General features: G+C 43.5%; 1 protein-coding gene across 1 annotated transcript in view; it reads right to left on the bottom strand.

Moving 5' to 3' along the window:
• Window positions 1-604: 604 nt before the first annotated feature.
• LOC122552551 (immunoglobulin superfamily member 3-like) overlaps window positions 605-23876 on the bottom strand; it is a 58596-nt gene continuing 35324 nt past the window's right edge. Inside the window, 4 exon segments of the mRNA XM_043695247.2 lie at window positions 605-735; window positions 738-758; window positions 15221-15397; window positions 15400-15493. Of these exon segments, the coding sequence (XP_043551182.2) occupies window positions 605-735; window positions 738-758; window positions 15221-15397; window positions 15400-15493 (423 nt within the window).

The raw sequence follows: 23876 nt of genomic DNA, 5'->3' as shown, positions 1-23876 counted from the left end.
GGAAATCCCTTCACTCAGAGTGTGGGGAGGCTCTGGGAGTCACTCCAAGTTAATCGCAGGTGTAGGATCAATGTCATTGTTCAGGGTTCGATTGGATAGGGTTGTGAGGATAAAGGGGATTGAATAAAGGGGATGGGGAACAAGACAGGGAAATGTGATTTGGACTTTCTGCTGATGAGGAAGTGAAAGGCCAGTATAGGCTGTTGGGCTGAGTGGTCTGGCATTCACTTGGTCATCCCAGCAGGAGGCACTGTGCTGCTAGTGACCCCTCAGCAGTAAGGCAGACCCTGACACTGGACTCATTGGGAATGATCCAGTACCTAATGGGAATCCTGCAGGTGATGTCTAATGCTTGACCATTCAAAGCTTTCTGACTGTCACCAGCAGGTAGCTGTGGCCTGGTACTGGAGGACATGTGATACCAGAGATGAAGCAAACTGGTAGTGATTGGGCGTCTGGACATGTGGGATGGTCTTGACAGTCACTGACCCACCATGGATCTGTACGCTGCAGTGAGAATATCAGCACTCACTAAAAACAATCACCCCAATGTCGGAAACAATAACAGTGCAGTGACAGAATCAAACCCAAGATAAAATAGGATTTATTCTTGTGAGGAGTCCTTCACTGATGAATGCAGCTTTTGTTTCCAAAGGTAAAATGCAAGTAGGACAATGTAGATCAAGACAGTGAAGCCCAGAATGGTGCCAATGATTAAAATGGGATCTGAAGTCAGGGAATACCATGGGAAGATCCTTCTGTAAAAAATCAGAATGTTACACACACAGTCACTTCAGGCTGAGCAATGTCCAAGATTGTCACCACTAACTTTGAGATCCTCAATACAGTAACTCCCCTCGCAAACCCCCAAAGTCTGTCAATATCAACAAGGCACAAGTCAGTAGTGTTATGGAATACTCCCCACTTGCCTGGATGAGTGGAGCTCCAACAATCAACAAACTTGACACCACTGAGGACAAAGCAATTAGCAACATTCGCCACCAAAGCCACAAGCATCCACTGCCACCACTGCTCATTCTCTACTCTGCAATATGTACAAGAAATACTGCAGAAATTCACCAAAGATCCTCAAACAGCGCCTTCCAAACCAATGATCTCCTCCATCTAGATGGACAAAGGCAGCAGCTCCATGGGAACACCACCTTATGCAATTTCCCCTCCAAGCCACTCCCTATACTTCCTTGGGAATACCTGGCCTTGATGACCATTCTGCTCTTCCAATGATGAAGCACAGCAGCCGGGTGCTCCCTTCCCTATTCACACCAGTGTTCCTTCCCATTGACTTGCTAGTTCCATTAAGCTGGCTCCTTGCTCCATAGGTGTAGCTCCACACTTTGCAGCTGTATACAACAGTATCATTGAGAGTCACATTGACAAGGCTCAGAATGTAACTGTTCCTGCGGACATTCCTGGAAAGCTGAACACGTCGTGGAAACCCTGGGCCTTGGTGAGGGTGCCATTCACAAAGTGGCTTATCACCCACTCCCTGTTGCTGCCAGGTCGCTGGTAGTGCCAGTGGACATCAGTGTCAATCACACTGGCACTGTGCATGGCACACTGGAACTCGACAGTTTCACTCTCTGCTACCTTGCTGACCACTGGATCCTGAATGAGGACTGGATCAGCCAATAGATTTGTTCAGATCAAAGAGAAAAAAAATAAGGTAAATGGATTTGTAACATTGTATAAAATATCCTCCTGGTTAAATGATGGTTTGCAAAGGACGAACTGAAGCTTCCTCTCCGGATATTGCTGTTCGTAATTTGAGACGGAATGATTTGAAACATATCCATCAGCTGAATGCTTTCCAATTTTCTGCTGTGATTCATTTTGCGAATAAACTATCAAGAAGAGAATTTCACAATGCTCACAGCTGACTGATTGGAAGAGAACGAGCAGCCATTTAAAAAGTTTCATTATCACTGAAAACTGAAAGGAAAAAGTTGAAAGTTTCAAACAGCTTGCAATTACTGATTCACTGTTGCTCCATCCGATTCTGTATCCTAACAGTGTGCAAGGTTGTGGGGAGAGAGCAGGACATTGGCAATTGGGAATGATGCTCATTGAAGAGTCAGTGCAGACAGGATAAGCAGAATAGCCTCCCTTTACACTTGCCTGGATGGGTGAAGCTGCACCAGCACTCACAAAGCTTCATGCCATCCAGGACAAAGCAGCCTGCTTGATTGGCATCACAACTAACACTGATGCACAGCATGTACCTTCTATAAGATGCTCTTCAGTAACTCACTAAGACTCGTTCAACAGTAGATTCTGAACCCACAGCCTGTCCTTTCTGAAATGGCAATGGCAGCAGATACATAGGACGTCACCTCCTTCAGGTTCCCCTCCAAGGTATTTACCATCCTGACTTAAAAATATATCATCCTCGTTCCTTCAATGTCATTTGGTGTTGGGGCATGTGATAAAATGGACTACAACAGTTCAGGAAGGCAGCTCACTATCACCTTTTCAAAACAGAGAAAATAGGGCAGCCGTAAGCCATTCAGCCCATTGTGCCTGCACCACCTTTCAACAAAATCATGGCTGACCATCCAACTCAGTCTCCTGTTCCTGCTTTCTCCCCGTGCCCTTTGATTCCTTTAGCCTTCAGAACTATATTGAATCTTTTCAAGGAAGAGTTCAATGTTTTGGCCTTAACTACTTCCTGTGGATGAGTATTTCTATAATGGAATTCAAAGAAGCAATCTGTTACAATGAATCCAAAATGTCTCCTTTACCCGTGAGCTTCATTCCATGATATCCTGGTCCAGAATGATTTCCTTTTTAATGATAATGTTGGTTTATTCCACAAACCATTACAGTTTCAGGTAATTGGCCAAATATATCCCTTATTCAACTGTACCTTGTTATACTCCTTGAGAAGTTTTAATCTCAGGTAATTATTATGCAACAGTGCAAGCTTGATAAACTGAATGGTCTCAGTCTGTGTGGTAAGTTATATTATTCTGCATGTAAGTTTATGATGTTGGTGATTATTGTTTTTGAGAATACAATAATACCCAAAAGAAAACAGAAGACTTAAAGGAAAGAAGAGACTGGAGTGCACTGTGCGGAATTGATGTAATGGGGTAAAGGATGTAACAGGGAGAAAGTGAGGGCTACAGATGTTGGAGATTAGAGTCAAAGAGTGTGGCACTGGAAAAGCACAGCAGGTCAGGCAGCATCCGAGAAGTAGGTGAGCCAACATTTTGAGCATAAGCTCTTCATCAGGAATGTAACAATAGTTTTAAAAATGGCATATTCACATTTGACAAAGAAAAGAAGCATAATGTGACTTATGACTTCCTCTGCCACAATTTAAAAATTAAGGAATTTGTGCAAATCAGTTGAATGGTCCCTAACTATAGGATTCATTGAGATGGTCATTTTATTCATCAGGATTTGCTGTTTGTTGATATCTCTGTTTCTCTTCAGGTGTTTTCCACTTCCTTGTCGGAAATACAGAATGACTGGTTTACAAATTCAGGTTCAAAGCAACAGCTTGCAGCAGCTGATATGGGAAAATAAACTTTGTTCAGGCATTAATTCACTTTTACTGCAGAGAAAATGACTCCACCTCAATTTCCAGAGGTCTGATAACTTCTGACTATAACCATCCATAATCTCAAGGTATGATATCAAGTGCTGGTGTTGGACTGGGGTGGACAAGATCAGAGGTCAGATGACACTAGGTTATAGTGCAACAGATTTATTTGAAATCACAAGGTTTCAGTGTGAATTTCTGCTATTGGAAGTAAATTATTAAATTGGAGAAGGTTCAGAAAAGATTTCCAGGATGTTGTAGGAATGGAGGATTTGTGTTACAAAAATAGGCTGAATAGGCTGGGACCTTTTCCACTTGAGCATTGGAGACTAAGGGGTGACCTTTATAAAATCACAAAGGGGATTGAGAAGATGAACAGCAAGGGTATTTTTCCCTCAGGTGGGGAAGTTCAAAACTAGAGGAGATATTTTTAAGTGGAAAAAGATTTAAAAAGGATATGAGGGGCAACATTTTGAAAACAGATAAAATGGTTCTTCCATGGAATGACCTGCCTGTGATGGATACAGTTATAGTTACATTTAAAAGAATTTAGATGTGTCCATGCATAGGAAAGTTTTGAAAAGTTATAGGCCAAATGCAGGCAAGTGAGACAAGTTTAGTTTGGGTGGCATGGAAAAGTTGGACTGAAGGGTCTGTTTCGATGCTGCATGACTCTAGGTTGGTAAAATATGTGGATGATGAGCCCTGGCCATAACAAATGGACGAACAAGAATAGAATGCCTACAATGCAGTAGCAGAGAATTCAACCCAACAAATGAGGTTTTCACTTTGTCCTAAGTCTCAGATCTTTCTGTAAAACTGTGAAACTTCCATAAGTGTTTTCCCAGTGTTGTTTTAGAATCATATTTGGAAGTTGTGCTCATCATTCTGAAAGGGGGTGTCTTTCTGGCCATATGAATGCTTTCATTATTTGTCAGTATCAAATAGTGTTAGTCACATAAGTCAAATCCACACCGACCCTCCAAAAAGCATCCCATCCAGACCTATTCACCCCTGTTTTATACCTGTCACCCAACATTTCCCATACCTACACCACCTAACCTTCTCACCGTTGGGCTGTGGGAGAACACTCGAATTGACACAGGGAGAATGTCTGTGTGGAGTTTGCACAGTCACCTTCCCACCTATCTTCCCCCCAGCTCCACCCCCATTTATCTCCCTTCCCTCTTCCCCCTCCACATTCTAGATAAAGGACTTATGCCTGAAATGGCAACTCTACTGCTGCTTGACATGCTGTGCTTTTCCAGCACCCTCCTTTTTGACTCAGTTACCTGAGGCTGGAATTGAATTAGAGTCCCTTGTGTTGTGAGGTAACAGTGCAAACTGCTAAGCCACTGTGCCACCCTGTGAGTAGTGGTAGAGGCTGCTAAACTACTGAGGCTTTGTATCACTATACTGTTAGGGCTCATAGAAGTTTTTGGAACTCTGGGATTGGCACAGGAAGTCAGGGGTTGTTCAGAAAAAGTTGTATGTCACCAATAATACAGTACAGCGAGAGTGTGATTGGTAATAATTTAGTACAACTGAGTGAGTGATTGGTGATAATTCAATACAGCTGAGAGAGTGATTAGTGATAATTCAGTACAGCTGACTGATTGGGAAAGCCCACAAACAGTACGTGTGAGATATAACTGACCCAGTTTAAAGCTCAGGGGAAAAGCCAGGGGTGGTTTTAGCACGGTGAAGAAGAGATTATGATTGTGGATGAATACAACAACATAGTTTCAGAGGTAAAGCAAGTATTGATTCAGGAAAGCAACAAGAGGTCTCCTCCTAATTGCTATTTCTGTTGTAAACATCAGCCCTGTAAAGCTTTGCGGAAGACACAAGATATTAGGGAAGCCTCCCTTCACCTCTCGCTGCACCCCACTCCTGGCTCGGGGCCTTTCTTGCCGCTTCACTCAGAAAGACCTGGAGACGCGAAACAAAATCCTCTCCATCGCCCACACCGGCAATGCACATGTGCAGCAATGCCAATCATCCAACTTCGCCCTTAACTCCACACCTGCGCATTACATCGACCTGCGCTGGCGAGATAGGGGGTTTCCTAACCGTGGGGACTGCTGGGTACAGCCGCTGCCATTGACATCCGTAACATCAATTTTTACCTGCTTTCTTATTGTGCATTTATGTGGTTAAATAATTATTTATCATGAAAACCGTGATGCACATCACAAACTGATGTGACTTTTCAACACACAGTTTCCTTAGGGTGAAGTCTTACAGCATTGTCACAACATAATTGTTGCCAAAGGTATGGTGACAAAGCAGGTGATAAAGTGTTGAGAATTGATGACGAGAAGTTATTGGATAAACTATTGTTTCTCCAAGTTGACAAAATACCAGGACTGATGAGATGTGTCCAATGATACTCAATGAAGTGAAAGGGGAGATTGTGGAGATGTTGGCCTTTCTTCCTCAGCCCTTCCTTAACTCAGAAGAGGGATGAAAAGAATGGAAATTTGCAAACATCATGCTCTTTTTGACAAAAGGTTGTAAATTAAGCTCAGTTATTATGGGCCAATCAGTGATTATCAGTGAAACAGCTATTTTGGATAGAATTGTTTATCGCATAGAAAAATTTGGTTTGGATAGGAACTGTTAGCATTATTATAGACAGGCCAGATCCCCTCAAAACATTTCAAGAAAGTAGCCCAGACCTTAAGTTTGCTAGTGGTCTTAAGCAGGTGTAAAGTGGATACAGGAGAGATGCTACTGATCAAACCACTTAGTTTTAAACAAAACAGAATTTATTTACAAGGTTACTGAATGAAACACAAAAAAAAGTACAGAATAACTTAACCTATCTGAAAACCCAATAGATTGTCCCATATTAATAATGCTGTTCCAAATACTTGCAACCAAACCCCATAAGCACACCTTGACACTAAAGGTAACATCAAACACAGAGTCTAACAAGAGAGAGGTCAGAGAGAGAGAGAGAGTGTGTACCAGTATGGACCTGCTTGTTTGGTCCAGCAGCTTCCAAACACCACTGCTAAAATCTAAATCAAACCAGAGAGAAGCTGAGCTTAGAAAACTGGCCACTCCCCTTTCATTGTGCAAGTTTTTTTAAAGTGAAAAGCCTTTTGCCTGAGGCAGGATCTGTTAGCTATAATCAAATTGGCCATAAAACCCTTCAATTTAGACTTTCAGAGTCTGTGTATTTTACAACCTCCCTGAAAAGAAAAGGCCAAGCTAACATAACCTTGTTAAAGGAGCAGCATGATCACACCAGGAGAAAGAGAGATAGAGAAATAAGAAGTGGTGAGATATTTAGAAACAGAGACATGGAGAAATGATCAGGAATAGCGAGAGGCAGAGAGGGGACCACAGACCGAGAAATAAGAACATGATAGATTGACGGATAGAAAGAAAGCAAGCAAGGGACAGAGTGAAGAGCAGGGGAGGCCAGGCAGGGTGTTTGTACCAAAGGAATAAATAGAGCAAGTCAGGCAGCAAAAATGAGAGAAAAGTTAGTCTGATGCAAAACAAGCAGGGTGAATGAAAGGATGTGAAATAAGTGACAGATAAAATTTAATCCTGCTAAATGTGAGATGATGCATATTGGAATAATTAAGAAGACAAAGTAGTAGTCAATAAATAGGAGGATACAAGGATGCTGAAAGGAACAAAATGCTCTTGGTGTGCATACTCATTGATCCCTAAATGTGGCTGGGCAGATTAATAGACCAGTTAAGAGGGCATATGTGGTGGGGGTGGGGGAGGACTGCTGATGACCCAGTGATTATCGCTAGACCTTTAATCCAGAAACACAGCTTTTGTTCTGAGGATCCGTATTCGAACCCCACTTTGGCAGGTGGTGCAATTTGAGTTCAATTAGTTTCTGGAAATAAGAATGCAGTGATTATGAGGAATCCATTGCCGATTGTCAGAAAAATTACAATCTGGTTCACTAATGTTCTTTAAGGCAATAAACTGTCATCTTTTACATGATCTGCCCTACATCTGATTCCAGATCCGCTCTTAATTGCTCCCTAGGCAATTCTGGATGGGCAATAAATACTGGCCATGCCAGTGAAGGCCTCATCCCATCAATAAATAAAGAGAAACCTCACACAGCCATTATCACCAAACCAGGGAATCATTCCTGATTCAATAGCAAGTGTAGGAAGACATGCTGGGAGCAGCATCTGGCATCACTGAAAATGATAAGTCCCCGGGCCAGATGGGATTTATCTTAAGATTCTCTGGGAAGCTAGGCAGGAGATTGCAGATCTTTTGGCATTGATCTTTATGTCATCATTGTCTAAAGGAATAGTGCCACAAGACTGGAGGATAGAAACTGTTGTCCCCTTGTTCAAGAAGGGGAATAAAGACAACCCTGGTAATTAGAGACAAGTGAGCTTTACTTAATTTGTGGTTAAAGTGGAAAGGATTATAAGAGATAGGATTTATAATCATTTATAAATGAATAATTTGATTAGGGATAGTCAACATAGTTATGTGAAGTGTAAGTTGTGCCTCACAAACCTTATTGAGTTCTTTGAGATGGTTACCAAACAAATGGATGAGAGAAAAGCAGTTGATGTTGAGCATATGGATTTGAGTGAAGTGTTTGATATGGTCTCCTGTGGTAGACTATTGTCGAAAATACAGAGGCATGGGATCATAAATTGGCTAGCTGAAAGAAGACAGAAGGTGGTGGTTGATGGGAAATATTCATCCTGGAATTCAGATACTAGTGGTGTACTGCAAGAATCTGTTTTGGGGCCACTGCTGTTGGTCATTTTTATAAATGAACTAGATGAGAATGTAGAAAGGATGGGTTAGCAAATTTGTGGATGATACCAAAGTCAGTGGAGTTGTGGACAGTGCCAAAGGATGTTGTGGGTTACAGAGGGACATAGATAAGCTGCTGAGCTGGGCTGAGAGGTGGCAAATGAAGTTTAATGTGGAAAAGTATGAGGTGATTCACTCTGGAAGGAGTAACAGGAATACCGAGTACTGGACTAATGGTAAGATGAAGTCATGGTGCAGCTGCATATGGAGTATTACATACAGTTCTTGTCATCGTATTATAGAAATGACGAAGAAGCATTGGAAAGGGTGCTGAGGAGTTTTCCCAGGGATGTTGCCTGGTATGGAGGGAAGTCTTATGAGGAAAAGCTGAGGGAAATGAGGCATTTTTTGTTAGATAGAAGAAGGTTAAGAGCTGACTTAATGGAGACATACAAGATGATCAGAGGATTAGATAGGGTAGACAGTGAGAGCCTCTTTCCTCGGATAGTGATGGCTAGCATGAGGGGATATAACTTTAAATTGAGGGGTGATAGATATAGGACAGATGTCAGAGGTAGTTTCTTTACTCAGAGACTAATAGGGGCATGGAATGGCCTACCTGCAACAGTGGTAGATTCACCAATGTTAAGGGCATTTAAGTGGTCTTTGGATAAACATATAGATAATAATGGAATAGTGTAGGTTAGATGGGCTTCAGATCGGTTCCTGGGTTGGCACAACATCAAAGGCCTATACTGCACTATATTGTTCTATGTTTTTTGTTCTATGTTCAATGTTCTATCAATCTGATGTAGCTACAAACAGCATAAGCAGAAAATGATAGACAGCGTTTAGGAAGCCTACAAACAGTGGATCAGATTAAACCTCTGTAGTCCTTCCTCGTGTGGTTCTGAATAATGATGAACAATTAAACAACTGTCTGGAGAATGAGGCTCCACAATTACCGCCATCCTCAATGATAGAAAAGCCCAGTACACCAGTGCAAAAGATAAGGCTGAAGAATTCGTAGCAACCTTCAACCAGACATGCCAAGTGAATGATCCATTTCAGCCTTCTCCAGTGGTCCCCAGCATTACAGATATAGTCTTTAGCTAATTCAATTCACTTCACATGACATCAAAAATTGGTTGGAGGCACCGGATACTTCAAAGGCTGGGCCCTGACAACATTCCAGCAATACTGCTTCAGACTTGTGTTCCAGAACTTGCCCGCTCCCCTCGCCAGGCTCTTCCAATGCAGTCACAATACTGGCATCGATCTGACAATGTGAAAAATTGACCAGGTATGTGCATAAAAAGTAGGGCAAGCACAACACAGCTAATGCTGCCCCATATATCCACTCTTGATTATCAGTATAATGATGACAGGTGACCTCAATAGCTCAACAATAACCTGCTCAGTGATGCACAGTTTGGGTTCCATCAAGGCCACTCAGCTCCTGACCTCATCACAGCCTGGGTTCAAACACGGAGAAAAGAGCTGAATTCCAGAGGTGACAGTCCTTGATATCAAGGCTGCATTTGACTGAATGTGGCATCAAGGATCCCTAGCAAAACTACAATTAATTGGTATCAGGGTGCAAATTCTCCACTGGTTGGAGTCCTACCTGGCACATAGGAAAATGGTTGTGGTTGTTTGAGGTCTGTCATTTCAGCAACAGGACATCTCTGCAGGAGATCCTCAGGTTAGTATCCTTGGCCCAACCATCTTCATCTGCTTCATCAATTACCTTCCTCCATAATAAGGTCAGAAATGGGTGTTGACTGATGATTGCATCATGTTCATCATCAGAGGCTGAGAGCTGAACTTACTGAAGTTTATAAAATCACGAGGGCATGGATAGAGTGAATAGACAAGGTCTTTTTTCTCAGGGTACATGAGTCCAAAAATTGGTTTAAAGTAAGAGGGGAAAGTTTCAAAAGGGACTTAAGGGGCAACATTTTCATATAAAGTGTGACGTATGTATGGAATGAGAAGCCAGAAAGGGTGTATGAATAGGGGGTGTATATAGGGATGTTGGCTAAATTCTGCCAAATAGATTAGATTCCACACAATATGTAAACAGGCCCTTCAGCCCAACAGGTCCACACCAACCCTCTGAAGACTAACCCACTCGGATCCATTTTGCTACCCTAAGTTAACCCCTGACAAACACTATGGGCAATTTAGCATGGCCAATTCACCTGACCTGTACATCTTTGGATTGTGGGAGGAAACCAGAGCACCTGGAGGAAACCCACGCAAACACGGGAGAATGTGCAAACTCCTCACAGACAGTCACCTGAGGCTGGAATTGAACCTGGGTCCCTGGCGCCATGAGGCAGCAGTGCTAACCACTGAGCCATTGTCCACCCTATAAGACTTGACCTGTTAAGGATATCTGGTCAGCATGTATGAGTTAGACGTAAGGATCCATTTCCCCACTGTATAGATTTATGACTAATGAGGAGCAGGTAAGATTCACAATTTTGTTAAAAAAAGTAAACACCTTGAGACTGTTACAATTAGCCTGGATGTAGAGTCGAAAAGAATGGCACTAGAAAAGTACAGCAGGTCAGGCAGAAGGTACAGGGGAGTTGACGTTTCAGGCATTAACCCTTCATCAGGAGCATGGAGGGGGAGGGGGGTTGAGAGATAAATAGCAGGGTGGGAATGGGATTAGGGGGAAGATAGGTGGAAAAGTGATCGGTGGGCACAGGTGGGGGATACTTGTGATAGGTCAGTGGGGAGGGTGGAGCAGACAGGTGGGAGGGAAAATGGACATGCGGGAAAGGTTGAGGGCAGTGCCAAATTTGAGGTTTGAATCTGGAATGAGGTGGAGGGAGGAAGGGAGAGATTTGGAAACTGGTGATATCGATATTGATGCCGTGTGGTTGAAGGGTCCCAAAGCTTCAAGATGAGGCGTTCTTCCTTCCATTGGCAGGTGGCTTTGATTTGACAGTGGAAAAGGTCCAGGACTAGCATGTCCTTTGGGCAGCTGGAAGGGGAGTTGAAGTGGTTGGCCACAGGGCAATGGGTTGTTAGGTGTATGTGTCCCAGAGATGTCCTCTGAAGCACTCTGCGAATTGGCGTCCTGTCTCTCCAATATAGAGGAGACAACATCGAAAGCAACAGACACAATGGATGAGGTGGGTGGATGTACAGGAAAATGTCTGCCAGATGTGGAAGGTTTCTTTGGGGCCTTGGATGAAGGTGAGGGGGTTGGGGGGGTGAAGTGTGGCTGCAGATTTTACACCTCCTGCTGCAGCAGGGGAGGGTGCCAGAGTAGAGAGTGGGTTGGAGGGGGTACCTGGTACTAACAAGGGAGTCATGAAGGGAATGGTCTCTGTGGAACCTAGATAAGGGTGGGGAGGGAAATATATCCTTGGTGGTGGGGTCTGACTACAAGTGGGGAAATGGTGGAGGATAATCCATGGTATCTGGAGATTAGTAGGGTGGAAAGTGAGGACCAGGTGGATTCTATCCCTGTTGCTTTTGGAGGGGTGGGGTTTAAGGGCAGAGGTGCAGGAAATGGAGGAGATGGACAATGCCCTCCAATATTATTCAAGTAATATGCAATGTTCAGTGGCCAATCAAAAACCCAAAGGTTTCAACTTTAAATCCTTTAGTCAGAGAGAATGTGTTCAACATTCACCTCTTTACAATTTGGTTTGATGATGTATGAAATCATTTAAAGACCAACATGCACATCAAAATCAATTGTGATCATAACAGAGCAGAAGCACATTCTTTTACAAAAATTCTCACTGTTATCTAGGGCTCAATCAAAATCATATTAATCTCAATGATAAGGATGTTATGAAACTTGAAAGGGTTCGGAAAAGATTTATAAAAATGTTGCCAGGTTTGGAGGATTTTAGCTAGCGGTCGAATAGGCTGGGGCTGTTTTCCCTTGAGCGTCGGAGGCTGACGGGTGACCATATATAGGTTCATAAAATCATGAGGGGCATGGATAGGGTAAATAGACAAGGCTTTTACCTGGGCTAGGCGAGTCCAGAGCTAGAGGGTATAGGTTTAGAATGAGAGGGGAAAGATATAAAAGGGATCTAACGGGCAACATTTTCATGCAGAGGGTGGTGCATGTATGGAATGAGCTGCCAGAGGAATTGTTGGAGCCTGATATAGTTACAGCATTTAAAAAGCATCTGGATGGATATATGAATAGGATGGGTTTAGAGGGATATAGGCCAAGTGCTGGCAAATGGAACTAGATTAGGCTAGAAGATCTGGGTGGTATACATAAGTTGAACCAAAGGGTCTGTTTCTGTGCTGTATAACTCTATGACTCTATAATTCTATCAGTGTAGAAATCCATGATAAATCCAGTAGTGACTGGGGTTATTAATGGGAAAGTAAAACAGACACAGACAGAGTTTGAATAGAAAAAAAAAGACCTCTCATTAAGGAACAGGAACTGAGTGAAGAATCATGTTTGGTCTCCCCCTTGCTGAACAGCTCAGATTGATAAATTCTGTAGTCACTAAGCCAAATACATAAATCTCAGAGCAGAATCCAGGAGGGTCTGAGATACTGTAACACTGAGAGATCCTGGGGAAACCTTCTGAGAGTCCTGATGAAATTGTATGGAAACTTTCATCTTTCAGCATTTTGTTTTCAATTAGTCTCATGTTATAAACAGGCCACAATAAAAAAATTTATCAAAAACGCTTCTCTGATAATGTAAGCTATTCAAAGTTTATGCGAAGATTTGTAGCTCGGGTGCTCGTTGCTGTGGTTCTGTTCGTCGAGCTGGAAGTTTTTGTTGCAAACGTTTTGTCCCCTGGCTAGGCGACATCATCAGTGCTTGGGAGCCTCCTGCGAAGCGCTTCTTTGATGTTTCCTCCGGTGTTTATAGTGGTCTGTCCCTGCCGCTTCCGGTTGTCAGTTTCAGCTGTCCGCTGTAGTGGTTGGTACATTGGGTCCAGGTCGATGTGTTTGTTGATGGAGTTTGTGGATGAATGCCATGCCTCTAGGAATTCCCTGGCTGTTCTCTGTCTGGCTTGCCCTATGATAGTAGTGTTGTCCCAGTCAAATTCATGTTGCTTGTTGTCTGCGTGTGTGGCTACTAAGGATAGCTGGCCGTGTCGTTTCATGGCTAGTTGATGTTCATGTATGCGGATTGTTAGCTGTCTTCCTGTTTGTCCTATATAGTGTTTAGTGCAGTCCTTGCATGGTATTTTGTACACTACATTCGTCTTGCTCATGTTGGGTATCGGGTCCTTCGTTCTGGTGAGTTGTTGTCTGAGCGTGGCTGTTGGTTTGTGTGCCGTTATGAGTCCTAGGGGTCGCAGTAGTCTGGCAGTCAGTTCTGAGATGCTCCTGATGTATGGTAGTGTGGCTAGTCCTTTTGGTTGTGGTATGTCCTCGTTCCGTGGTCTTTCTCTTAGGCATCTGTTGATGAAGTTGCGCGGGTATCATAACGGCACACAAACCAACAGCCACGCTCAGACAACAACTCACCAGAACGAAGGACCCGATACCCAACATGAGCAAAACTAATGTAGTGTACAAAATACCATGCAAGGACTGCACTAAACACTATATAGGACAAACAGGAAGACAGCTAACAATCCACATACATGAACATCAACTAGCCACGAAACGACACGACCAGCTATCCTTAGTAGCCACACACACAGACAACAAGCAACATGAATTCGACTGGGACAACACTACTATCATAGGGCAAGCCAGACAGAGAACAGCCAGGGAATTCCTAGAGGCATGGCATTCATCCACAAACTCCATCAACAAACACATCGACCTGGACCCAATATACCAACCACTACAGCGGACAGCTGAAACTGACAACCGGAAGCGGCAGGGACAGACCACTATAAACACCGGAGGAAACATCAAAGAAGCACTTCGCAGGAGGCTCCCAAGCACTGATGATGTCGCCTAGCCAGGGGATGAAACGTTTGCAACAAAAACTTCCAGCTCGGCGAACAGAACCACAGCAATGTAAGCTATGTTCTAAAGATAGTTTACAATTGACATGGGAACTACAATGCAGGTAAATCTAATGCAGGTCAATGCAGAATTATGCTGGAGCTGCTTATTTGGAGTTTTGCTGAAGGGTTCATTCAGCACTGTGTGAAGACTGGAAGCAGCTACAGGCTTATATCTGGAAGAGGGACAAAGGTAACTGTGCAGCCAAATAGGTGTTCATGATTAACCGCAGACTGTATATTTACTATATATGTTCACCTATCCTGGGGGCTTTATTAGTCTGTGTGCAGAACATGGACAACAAGCTTTACTTTAGGAGTGGCATAACGCTCCTGGTGGAAATCAGTAACTGATACTTGACAATGATTAATGTCACAAACCTGATCAATAGAAATTAAAGTAATTAAACAAATTACTTGTTTATTTTTGCCTGATTGAAAAGACAGTGAGGATAAATGGAGAGGTGATAACAGTGGTGCATGGGGAGTTGTATTGAATTGAATTAGATTTATTATCACCACTCTCTGGGTGAAGACATTTCTTCTCAAGGGCCATTCAAGATGGACAACAAGTACCAGCCCAGCCAGTGATAGCCACGTCCCAAGAATGAATTAAACAAAACCAGACACATACAGGAGAATGTTAAATACTGTGTTAAACAGTGTTAAATACTGAGAACAACTGGGTGGAGACACGGAAAGACAGAGAGAAGTGAGAGAGTTTGAGAATGAGGAAATGGTTCCAGAGGGGAAACCATTTATTCTATCTCTGAGTAAAAGAAGAGAAGGTAACTGTTCTATGTTTATATCGAGCTCTCTGCTTTCTCTTTACCAGAGGAATTTAACACATTCTCCTCTCCAATAAATCCATGTGGAAATGGTTACTGTATCAGATTATTCTAAGGTAAATAAGACTTACCTGTTACAGTCAGCTGGGTTCCATCCCCACTGATATCTCCCCACACTTTACAGTAATAGACCCCAGTGTCACTGGGCTGCATGTTAGTGATGGTCAGAATGAAGCTGTTATTGGAGTAGTCTCTGGAAGACTGACATCGCTCAGTGAATCCTGGGCTCCATTGTGTGATGTTTTCTCACCTTGTGCTAAAATCCACTCCGTGTTATTCCCTGGTTGCTCCCAGTACCAGTGAACATCAGTGTGTGTCACTGCAACGTTCCTCATAGTGTGTTCCTCATAATTGGGCAATGTGACCCTCTAGGATTAGAGTTATAAAGAAAGGACAAATTGTAAGAGTAAATCAGTGTCATTAATTATTTCAAGAAAACAAGATTTTTCAAAGCGAAACAAAAACAGAAGTTGCTGGAAAAGCTCAGCAGGTCTGGCAGCATCTGTGAAGAGAAATCAGAGTTAAAGTTTCGGGTCCGGTGACCTTGCTCAGAACCTAAGGTCAGATAAATGTTGATTCACTTCAGTTGTTGGTAAAGTGTTGGAAAAGGGTATAAGAGATAGGATCTATAATCATCTAGAAAATAATAATTTGATTAGGGATAGTCAGCACGGTTTTGTGAAGGGAAGGTCGTGCCTCACAAAATTATTGAGTTCTTTGAGAAGGTAACCAAACAGGTAGATGAGAGTAAACCAGTTGATGTGGTGTATAGATTTCAGCAAGGCGTTCGATAAGGTTCCCCACAGAAGGCTTTTGTACAAAATGCGGAGGAATGGGATTGTGGGAGATATAGCAGTTTGGATCAGTAATTGGCTTGCTGAAAGAAGACAGAGGGTGGTGGTTGATGGAAAATGTTCATCCTGGAGTCCAATTACCAGTGGTGTACCGCAAGGGTCGGTGTTGGGTCCACTGCTGTTCGTCATTTTTATAAACAACCTGGATGAGGGTGTAGAAGGGTGGGTTAGTAAATTTGCAGATGACACTAAGGTCAGTGGAGTTGTGGATAGTGATGAAAGATGTAGTAGGTTACAGAGAGACAGAGATAAGCTGCAGAGCTGGGCTGAGAGGTGGTAAATGGAGTTTAATGCGGACAAGTGTGAGGTGATTCACTTTGGTCAGAGTAACTGGAATGCAAAGTACTGGGCTAATGGTAAGATTCTTGGTAGTGTAATTGAGCAGAGAGATTTCAGTGTCCAGGTACACAGATCCTTGAAAGTTGCCACCCAGGTTGACATGGTTGTTAAGAAGGCATACAGTGTTTTAGCTTTTATTAACAGAGGGATTGAGTTCCGGAACCATGAGGTTATGCTGCAGCTGTATAAAACTCTAGTGCGGCTGCAGTTGGAGTACTATGTACAGTTCTGGTCACCGCATTATAAGAAGGATGTGGAAGCTTTGGAAAGGGTGCAGAGGAGATTTACTAGGATGTTGCCTGGTATGGAGGGAAGATCTTACGAGGAAAGTCTAAGGGACTTGAGGTTGTTTTCATTGGAGAGAAGAAGGTTGAGAGGTGACTTAATAGAGACATATAAGATAATCAGAGGGTTAGATAGGGTGGACAAGGAGAGCTTTTTTCCAAGAATGGTGACGCCAAGCATGAGGGGGCATAGCTTTAAATTTAAGGGTGATAGATATAGGACAGATGTCAGAGGTAGTTTCTTTACTCAGAGAGTAGTAAGGGTATGGAATGCTTTGCCTGCAATGGTAGCAGATTCGCCAACTTTAAGTACATTTAAATCGTCATTGGACAAGCATATAGACGTACATGGAATAGTGTAGGTTAGATGGGCTTCACGTTGGTATGACAGGTCGGCACAACATCGAGGGCCGAAGGGCCTGTACTGCGCTGTAATGTTCTATGTTCTATGTTCAAGACTCAGTGCACAGATTTGGGCACAGATTTTGGGCTGACCCTTCAGGGCAGTACTGAGGAAGTACTGCTCTGTAAAAGCTGCCCCTTTTTTGGGCGAGGAGTGAAATCTGGATCCTCTCTGCTGCCTTGGATGGATGTAATACATTCCCGGACATTACTTTGGCAGAGAGCAGAGATATTCTGCTGAACTCCCTGGGTGATGTGTGTCCATTCCCCAACATTCACCAAAGCAGACCATCTGCTCAGCACTGCTGCTGCTGTGATCTTGCTGTGTACAAATGAGCACCTCCTGGTGTCTGTGAGAAAATTACTGAGTGATGTTTGTATTTGATTCCAGCTGGCTGAAGGGGAATGTCATTATGCTGAGGTTCACTCTCACCGACAAGAATGCAGCCAGCCGACAGTGACAGCTGCTGAAAGGATCTCGGAGTACGCAGTTATAAAATGGGCAAGAAACTGAAGTTCAACAAGACCCTTTCACTCTGCAGCAAGGAGCTGTCAAAAAACAGCTCAATCGAACAGACTCATCTCAGCTTCAACTTCACATTCACCCAGATTCAGGTTTCCTCACTAACAAATGTCTCATGTCTATATATTCCCAGTCCCTGCGATTACTGGGCACTCAGACCCTCCCAGACCCTGAGTTTACTGGGCACTCAGACCCTCCCAGACCCTGAGATTACTGGGCACTCACCCTCCCAGACCCTGAGTTTACTGGACAGTAAGACTCTGCCAGATCCTGAGACTACTGCATGCTCTGACACTCCCAGACCCTGCAATTACTGGGCACTCAGACCCTACCAGACCCTGAGATTACTGGGCACTCGGACCCTTCCAGACCCTGAGATTACTGGGTACACACGCCCTCCCAGACCCTAAGATTATTGGACTCTCAGACTCTCCCAGACCCTGAGATTACTGGGCAGCTAGACACTCACAGACCCTGAGATTACTGGGCACTCAGACAGTGCAGCAGCTCAGCATGGGGGTGGAAGGTGTCACAGTGATTAGCTCTGCTGCCTCACAGCGCCAGAGATCTGGGTTCAATTCCTGACTCGGGCAACTGTCTGTGGAGTTTGCACAATCTCCCCGTGTCTGTGTGGGTTTCTTCCGGGTGCTCTGCCGGTTTCCTGCCACAGTCCGAAGATGTGCAGGTTAGGTGAATTGTCCATGCTAAATTGCCCATAGTGTCAGGTGAAGGGGTAAATGTAGGAGAATGGGTCTGGGTGGGTTGCTCTTCAGAGGGTCGGTGTGGACTTGTTGGGCCGAAGGGCCTGTTTCCACACTGTAAGTAATCTAAAGGTTCAGGAGGCAGTGCACACTCTCACTGAGATTATTTGGAGCACATTGCCCTCTGCTGCTCCCTCTAACATTGTGCAGAACAACAGCAGGGACATTGTGGGAACAGCTTGAATTGTGAGTTCCCTCCAAGTCCCAGTCCATCCTGATTTGGTATCTCAGTCTTTCTTCCTCAGCACTGGCTCTGGTTATTGGGATTCCCCAGTTAGCAGCCAGCAATGGGTCAATGGACAGCCCCAGGCAGAGCTGAGCTTGACCAGGATGAGGCAAGTCATGCCTTAAATTGGAGACATTTGTCACATTGTTGGGAAAAAGAATGATTGACAGTTTGATCATTAAATTTGGAACATCCCCAGAATGTTGCCTGGATCTCTGGTTTAATCGTCTCGTGATAATTCCACTTAGACATTGCTTGGCCCTCAGTGTGATTGATATTTTAATCTTGCCAGTTCGTGCAGTTTGCCAGTTTTTTTCCGAATTGTTAGCCTCATTTTTCAAACACAGGAATATCAGAGGAGGAGTGGATCATTCAGCCCCATCTAGCCTGCTATCCCATGCAGCTGATAGGATTGTGCTCTCCCTTCATTTTCCTGTCTGACCCTTGACCTCTTGACTCACTCACTTCCTGAAACCTCCAGCAGCTAATGGACAAGTGGGGTCGTGTAATAAGACAGCTGAGTATGACGGCGAGTATCAATGTGTCAGCAGGATACGGGAGTTAGACAACCATCTGACTCGAATCTCTCTCCAGATGTCCCTGAGGAAATGCTGGCTCTGTCCTGGATCAGCCTGGGCCTGTTGCTTCATATCACTGACAGAATCCCGGCTTCCTCTCGGACAGGTTCTGCTGGATTCGGGAGATCTGTTTCCCTTCCTTTATTTCCAGTGTTTTGACGGGTGATGGGGGAAGGGGGTAGTCAGTCACCATTCCTTCCTCCCACCCTGTTATACCTGCTGTACCATCTTTGGTCTTTCCATTCCTTATCCTTGACCAGGATGAAGGGAGATGGGAATGGGGGAGAGCTGCCTGTTGGATGGAGCTGCAGCTCATGTTGCAGCTGGATTGGATTTTGGTTGGATCACATTTGGAATATGGTGTACAGTTCTGGTCAATATACCATCAGAAGGATGTGGATGACACCACACTACCAAAAGGGTGTGAGGGTTTGTAGGGCCTCGATTACAGGTTCATAAACACAGTGAGTATTGAAACTGATTGGATTGGGTTCAGAGGTCGGTGCTTTTATTGTCTCACTCTGTAAATAAATGTAAAACTGAGTAGAGTTTCACTACAGTTTCCTGTTTCACAAACAGGGGAGATTTCTGAAATTGACCAGTGGGTCTTATTGGACGTCTCGATCGAGGAACTAGCATTATCGCAATGGGCCAAAGGGCCTCCTTCTGTTCTGGATTGATTGTTGGGTAAATATGCTCTTTCCATCTGAGACAGATTCCTGCCTCATTCTCATTTTATTTTACATTTGACTTCTCAGCCCCAGGGAGGGAGACCATGGGGTACGGACTTGATCCTGAACCCAAGCATTTTAGTTAAACTGGGATTGGAGCCCCAGCTGGTGGGCAGGACTGGGGAAGAGGGACAAGAGGGAAAGGATCATCAGGGGACATGTGACAATGGACACAGGGAACTCCCAAAGCAAGTACTTCACAACTCATCCTCCATTAGGGGCTAGGAGAAATAGGCAGAACCCGTCCACCTTATTTATTGTGTCCCACCGAACTTCAAATACAATGCAGTGGCAGGGTGTTGTAAAAGAGGCACATTTGAAATAGTTGGATGTTCTAAACAGTTAATATGTGCACAGTACGTTCCAGATGCACTCAGATAAAAAGTGGTGAAGATGCTAATTTGAGGAGTCACTGACATTGTCCCCCCAAAGCCAGACCAAGAACACCTTTAGCTCTGCATTCAGTTGGATGAGGGGCTTGTTCAGGGTCACTGAGTGACCTTCCCTTTGACCTGGGTTTTTCAAGCTGTCCTTGAGAGTGTTAATGTTGGTCTGATCAAACCTGCCTCATTGCAACTTAATAAATTACACACAGCATTTGGAGACAGTTTAAAATAAAGGCAATCCAAAATATTTTTTATGTGAAAAAGAGAGAGATTCATATCCCATTTGAACATTGATAATTAAAAAAATGTTATTTTCAATGAAAAATATAGACAAGGGGCTGGGTGTTATACAGTTACAGGCACAGAGACGATAACACTGTCCATTTGCAGAGATTGTGAGGAACTGTCACCCATTGCAGTGTGGACCATGTGATCTTCAACACAACAGTTCCTTAAACATCCCAACAACATTCAAGAAGGTTCACACTATCCAGGACAAAGCAGTTGCTTGATTGGCACCACATTCACTCCCTCCACCACTGACCCTCAGTAACAGCAGGATGTACCTTCTATAAGATGCACTGCAGAAATTCACCAAAGGTCCTTAGACAGCACCTACAATCCGATGAATTTTCTGACAAGAAAGACAAGGGCAGCAGGCACGTGGGAACACCATCATCTGCAAGTTCCTCTCCAAGCCATTAAAAAACAATTTAAAAAGTTAGCCTGAGTTTGTCAGAGAGAAAACATACCTTTAAGCTAACTGTAATGCTGAAATGTCTAACAGGAAAAAGAAAAATGTTTAAAAACTGTGACCTATAATGTGGACACAATGATGGCTTATTTAGAATTATTTTACATTCTAACAATATTTATTGCTAATGTGCAAAAAGAATTTTTCTCCCTGGAACCAGATCCATGTTAGCAGCCTCCTTCATTCATTAGAGTCAGCTCAGTGGAAGTACATTTGTTTTTGAGACTGGAGATTTTGTATCGAAAGCCAAGTCCTCAGATTTGATCATACCAGCCAGACTGCTCTGTCAGTGCAGTACAGTGAGATGTCACTGTCAATGAGATGACAAACTGCAACCCTGTCTTCTCAAGCAGGTGAACAGATGATGTTTTTGGAAGAAATTTCTTTCCTCAAAGGGGTGTTAATCTTTGGAATTTTCCCTGCAAAAGAATTGACAATGTTCCATCATTGAGAGAATTTCAGGTTGGAATGGACAGACCTCTGGTCTCTCTAAGAATTTATGGAATATGAGGAGCAGGTGGGCAAGTGGATTAACCACCAGGATTGTATTGAATGGTGGAGCAGCTTGGAGAAGCTGTCGGCTTTACACTTGCTCCTATTTCTTGTGTTCCTATATTCTAAAGCAGCATTGTTCTCCCAGTGACCTTGATGTGTTTAAATCAGTTCCTCTCTTTCTGATGAGAGTGACCACACTTCAAAAAATTTTCACTCATTAGAACATAGAACATTACAGCGCAGTACAGGCCTTTGGCCCTTGACATTGTGCTGACCTGTGAAACCAATCTGAAGCCCATCTAACCTATAGTATTCCATTTTCATCCATATGTTTTCCAATGACCATTTAAATGCCCTTAAAGTTGGTGAGTCCATGACTGTTGCAGGAAGGGTGTTCCATGCTCCTGCTACACTCTGAATGAAGAAATACCTCTGATATCTGTCCTATATCGATCACCCCTCAATTTAAAGCTATGTCCCCTCATGCTAGCCATCACCATCCAAGGAACAAAGCTCTCACTGTCCACACTATCTAACCCTCTGATTATCTTATATGTCTCAATTAAATTAACTCTCAACCTTCTTCTCTCGAATGAAAACAGCCACAAGTCTCTCAGCCTTTCCTCATAAGACCTTCCCCCCCATACTGGACAACATCCCAGTAAATCTCCTATGAACCCTATCCAAAGCTTCCACATTCTTCCTATAATGCGGTGACCAGAATTATATGCGATACTCCAAGTGTGGCTGCACCAGAGTTTTTTACAGCTGCATCATGACCTCGTGGTTGCAAAACTCAGTCCCAGTACTAATAAAAGCTAACATACCATGTGCTTTCTTACCAATGCTATCAACCTGGGTGGCAACTTTCAGGGATCTATTCACATGGACACCGAGATCTCTCTGTTCATCAATACTACCAAGAATCTTACCATTAGCCCAGTACTCTTTATTCCTGCTGCTCCTTCCAAAGTGAATCACCTCTCACTTTTCTGCATTAAACTCCATTTGCCACCTCTCAGTCCAGCTCTGCAGCTTATCTATGTCCCTCTGTAACCTACAACATCCTTCGGTACTATAGACAACTCTACTGACCTTAGTGTCACCTGCAAATTTACTAACCCATCCTTCAAAGCCCTCATCCAGGTCATTCATAAAACTGACAAACAGCAGTGACCCCAAAACAGATCGTTGCGGTTCACCACTTGTCACTGAACTCCATCAACCACCACCCTCTATCTTATTTCAGCTAGCCAATTTCCAATCCAAACTGTGAAATCACCCTCAATCCCATGCCTCCATATTTTGTGCAATAGCCTACTGTGGGAAACCTTATCAAATGCCTTACTGAAATCCATATACATCACATCAACCGCTTTACCCTCATCCACGTGTTTGGTCATCATCTCAAAAAACTCAATAAGGTTTGTGAGGCATGACCTACCCTTCATAAAACCGTGTTGACTATCCCTAATCAATTTATTCCCCTCTAGATTATCATAAATCCTATCCTTTGTAACCTTTTTGAACACTTTACCCACAACCATCAGTAATGTAGACAAACCCTGTTGATCTTTAACAGGCCCTATTCTCTTTCTCATTGTCCTTTTGCTCTTAATGCACTTGTAGAATCTCTTTGGATTATCCTGAACCTCATTTCCGAAAGCTATTTCATATCCCATTGTTACTTTCCTGATTTCCCTCTTAAGAATGTCCCTACTCCCCTTATACTCTTCAAGAGACTCACATGGCGCCAGTTATCTCTCCCTGACATTTGCCTCCTTCGTTCTCTTGACCATAGCCGAAACATCTCAAGTCATCCAATGTTCCCTACACCTACCAGTCTTACCCTTCATTCTAACAGGAATGTATTGTCTCTGAACTCTCATTATCATATTTTTGACAGCTTCCCTCTTGCCAGCCATCACTTTGCCTGCAAACAATCTACCCCACTAACCCTTTGAAAGTTCCTTTCTCAGACTGTCATAATTGATCATACTCCAATTTAGGAAATTAACTTTTAGACAAGGCCTAGCCTTTTCCCTAACCATTCTTAAAGTAATAGAGTTATGATCACTGGTCCCAAAACGTTCTCCCACTAGCACATCCGTCACTTGTCCTGTCATATTTCCCAAGAGAAATTCATGTTTTAGGGTCATAGAGTCATAGTGATGTATAGCACGGACACAGACCCTTCAGTCCAACTTGTCCATGCCGACCAGATATCCCTAGCCAATTTAGTCCTACCTGCCAGCACCCAGCCTATATCCCTCCAAACCCTTCCTATTCATATACCCATCCAGATGCCTTTCAAATGTTGGAAATGTACCAGCCTCCACCACTTTCTTGGCAGCCCATTCCACACACGCACCACTGTCTGCATGAAAAAGTTGC

Source organism: Chiloscyllium plagiosum, unplaced genomic scaffold (assembly GCF_037043375.1).
Source record: "Chiloscyllium plagiosum isolate Xiang-an unplaced genomic scaffold, Cpla_swu_hap1 HiC_scaffold_10, whole genome shotgun sequence".
Classification (NCBI taxonomy): Eukaryota; Metazoa; Chordata; class Chondrichthyes; order Orectolobiformes; family Hemiscylliidae; genus Chiloscyllium; species Chiloscyllium plagiosum.
Note: the sequence above shows the minus strand (reverse complement) of the source record. Positions and strands in the feature narration are given on the sequence as shown.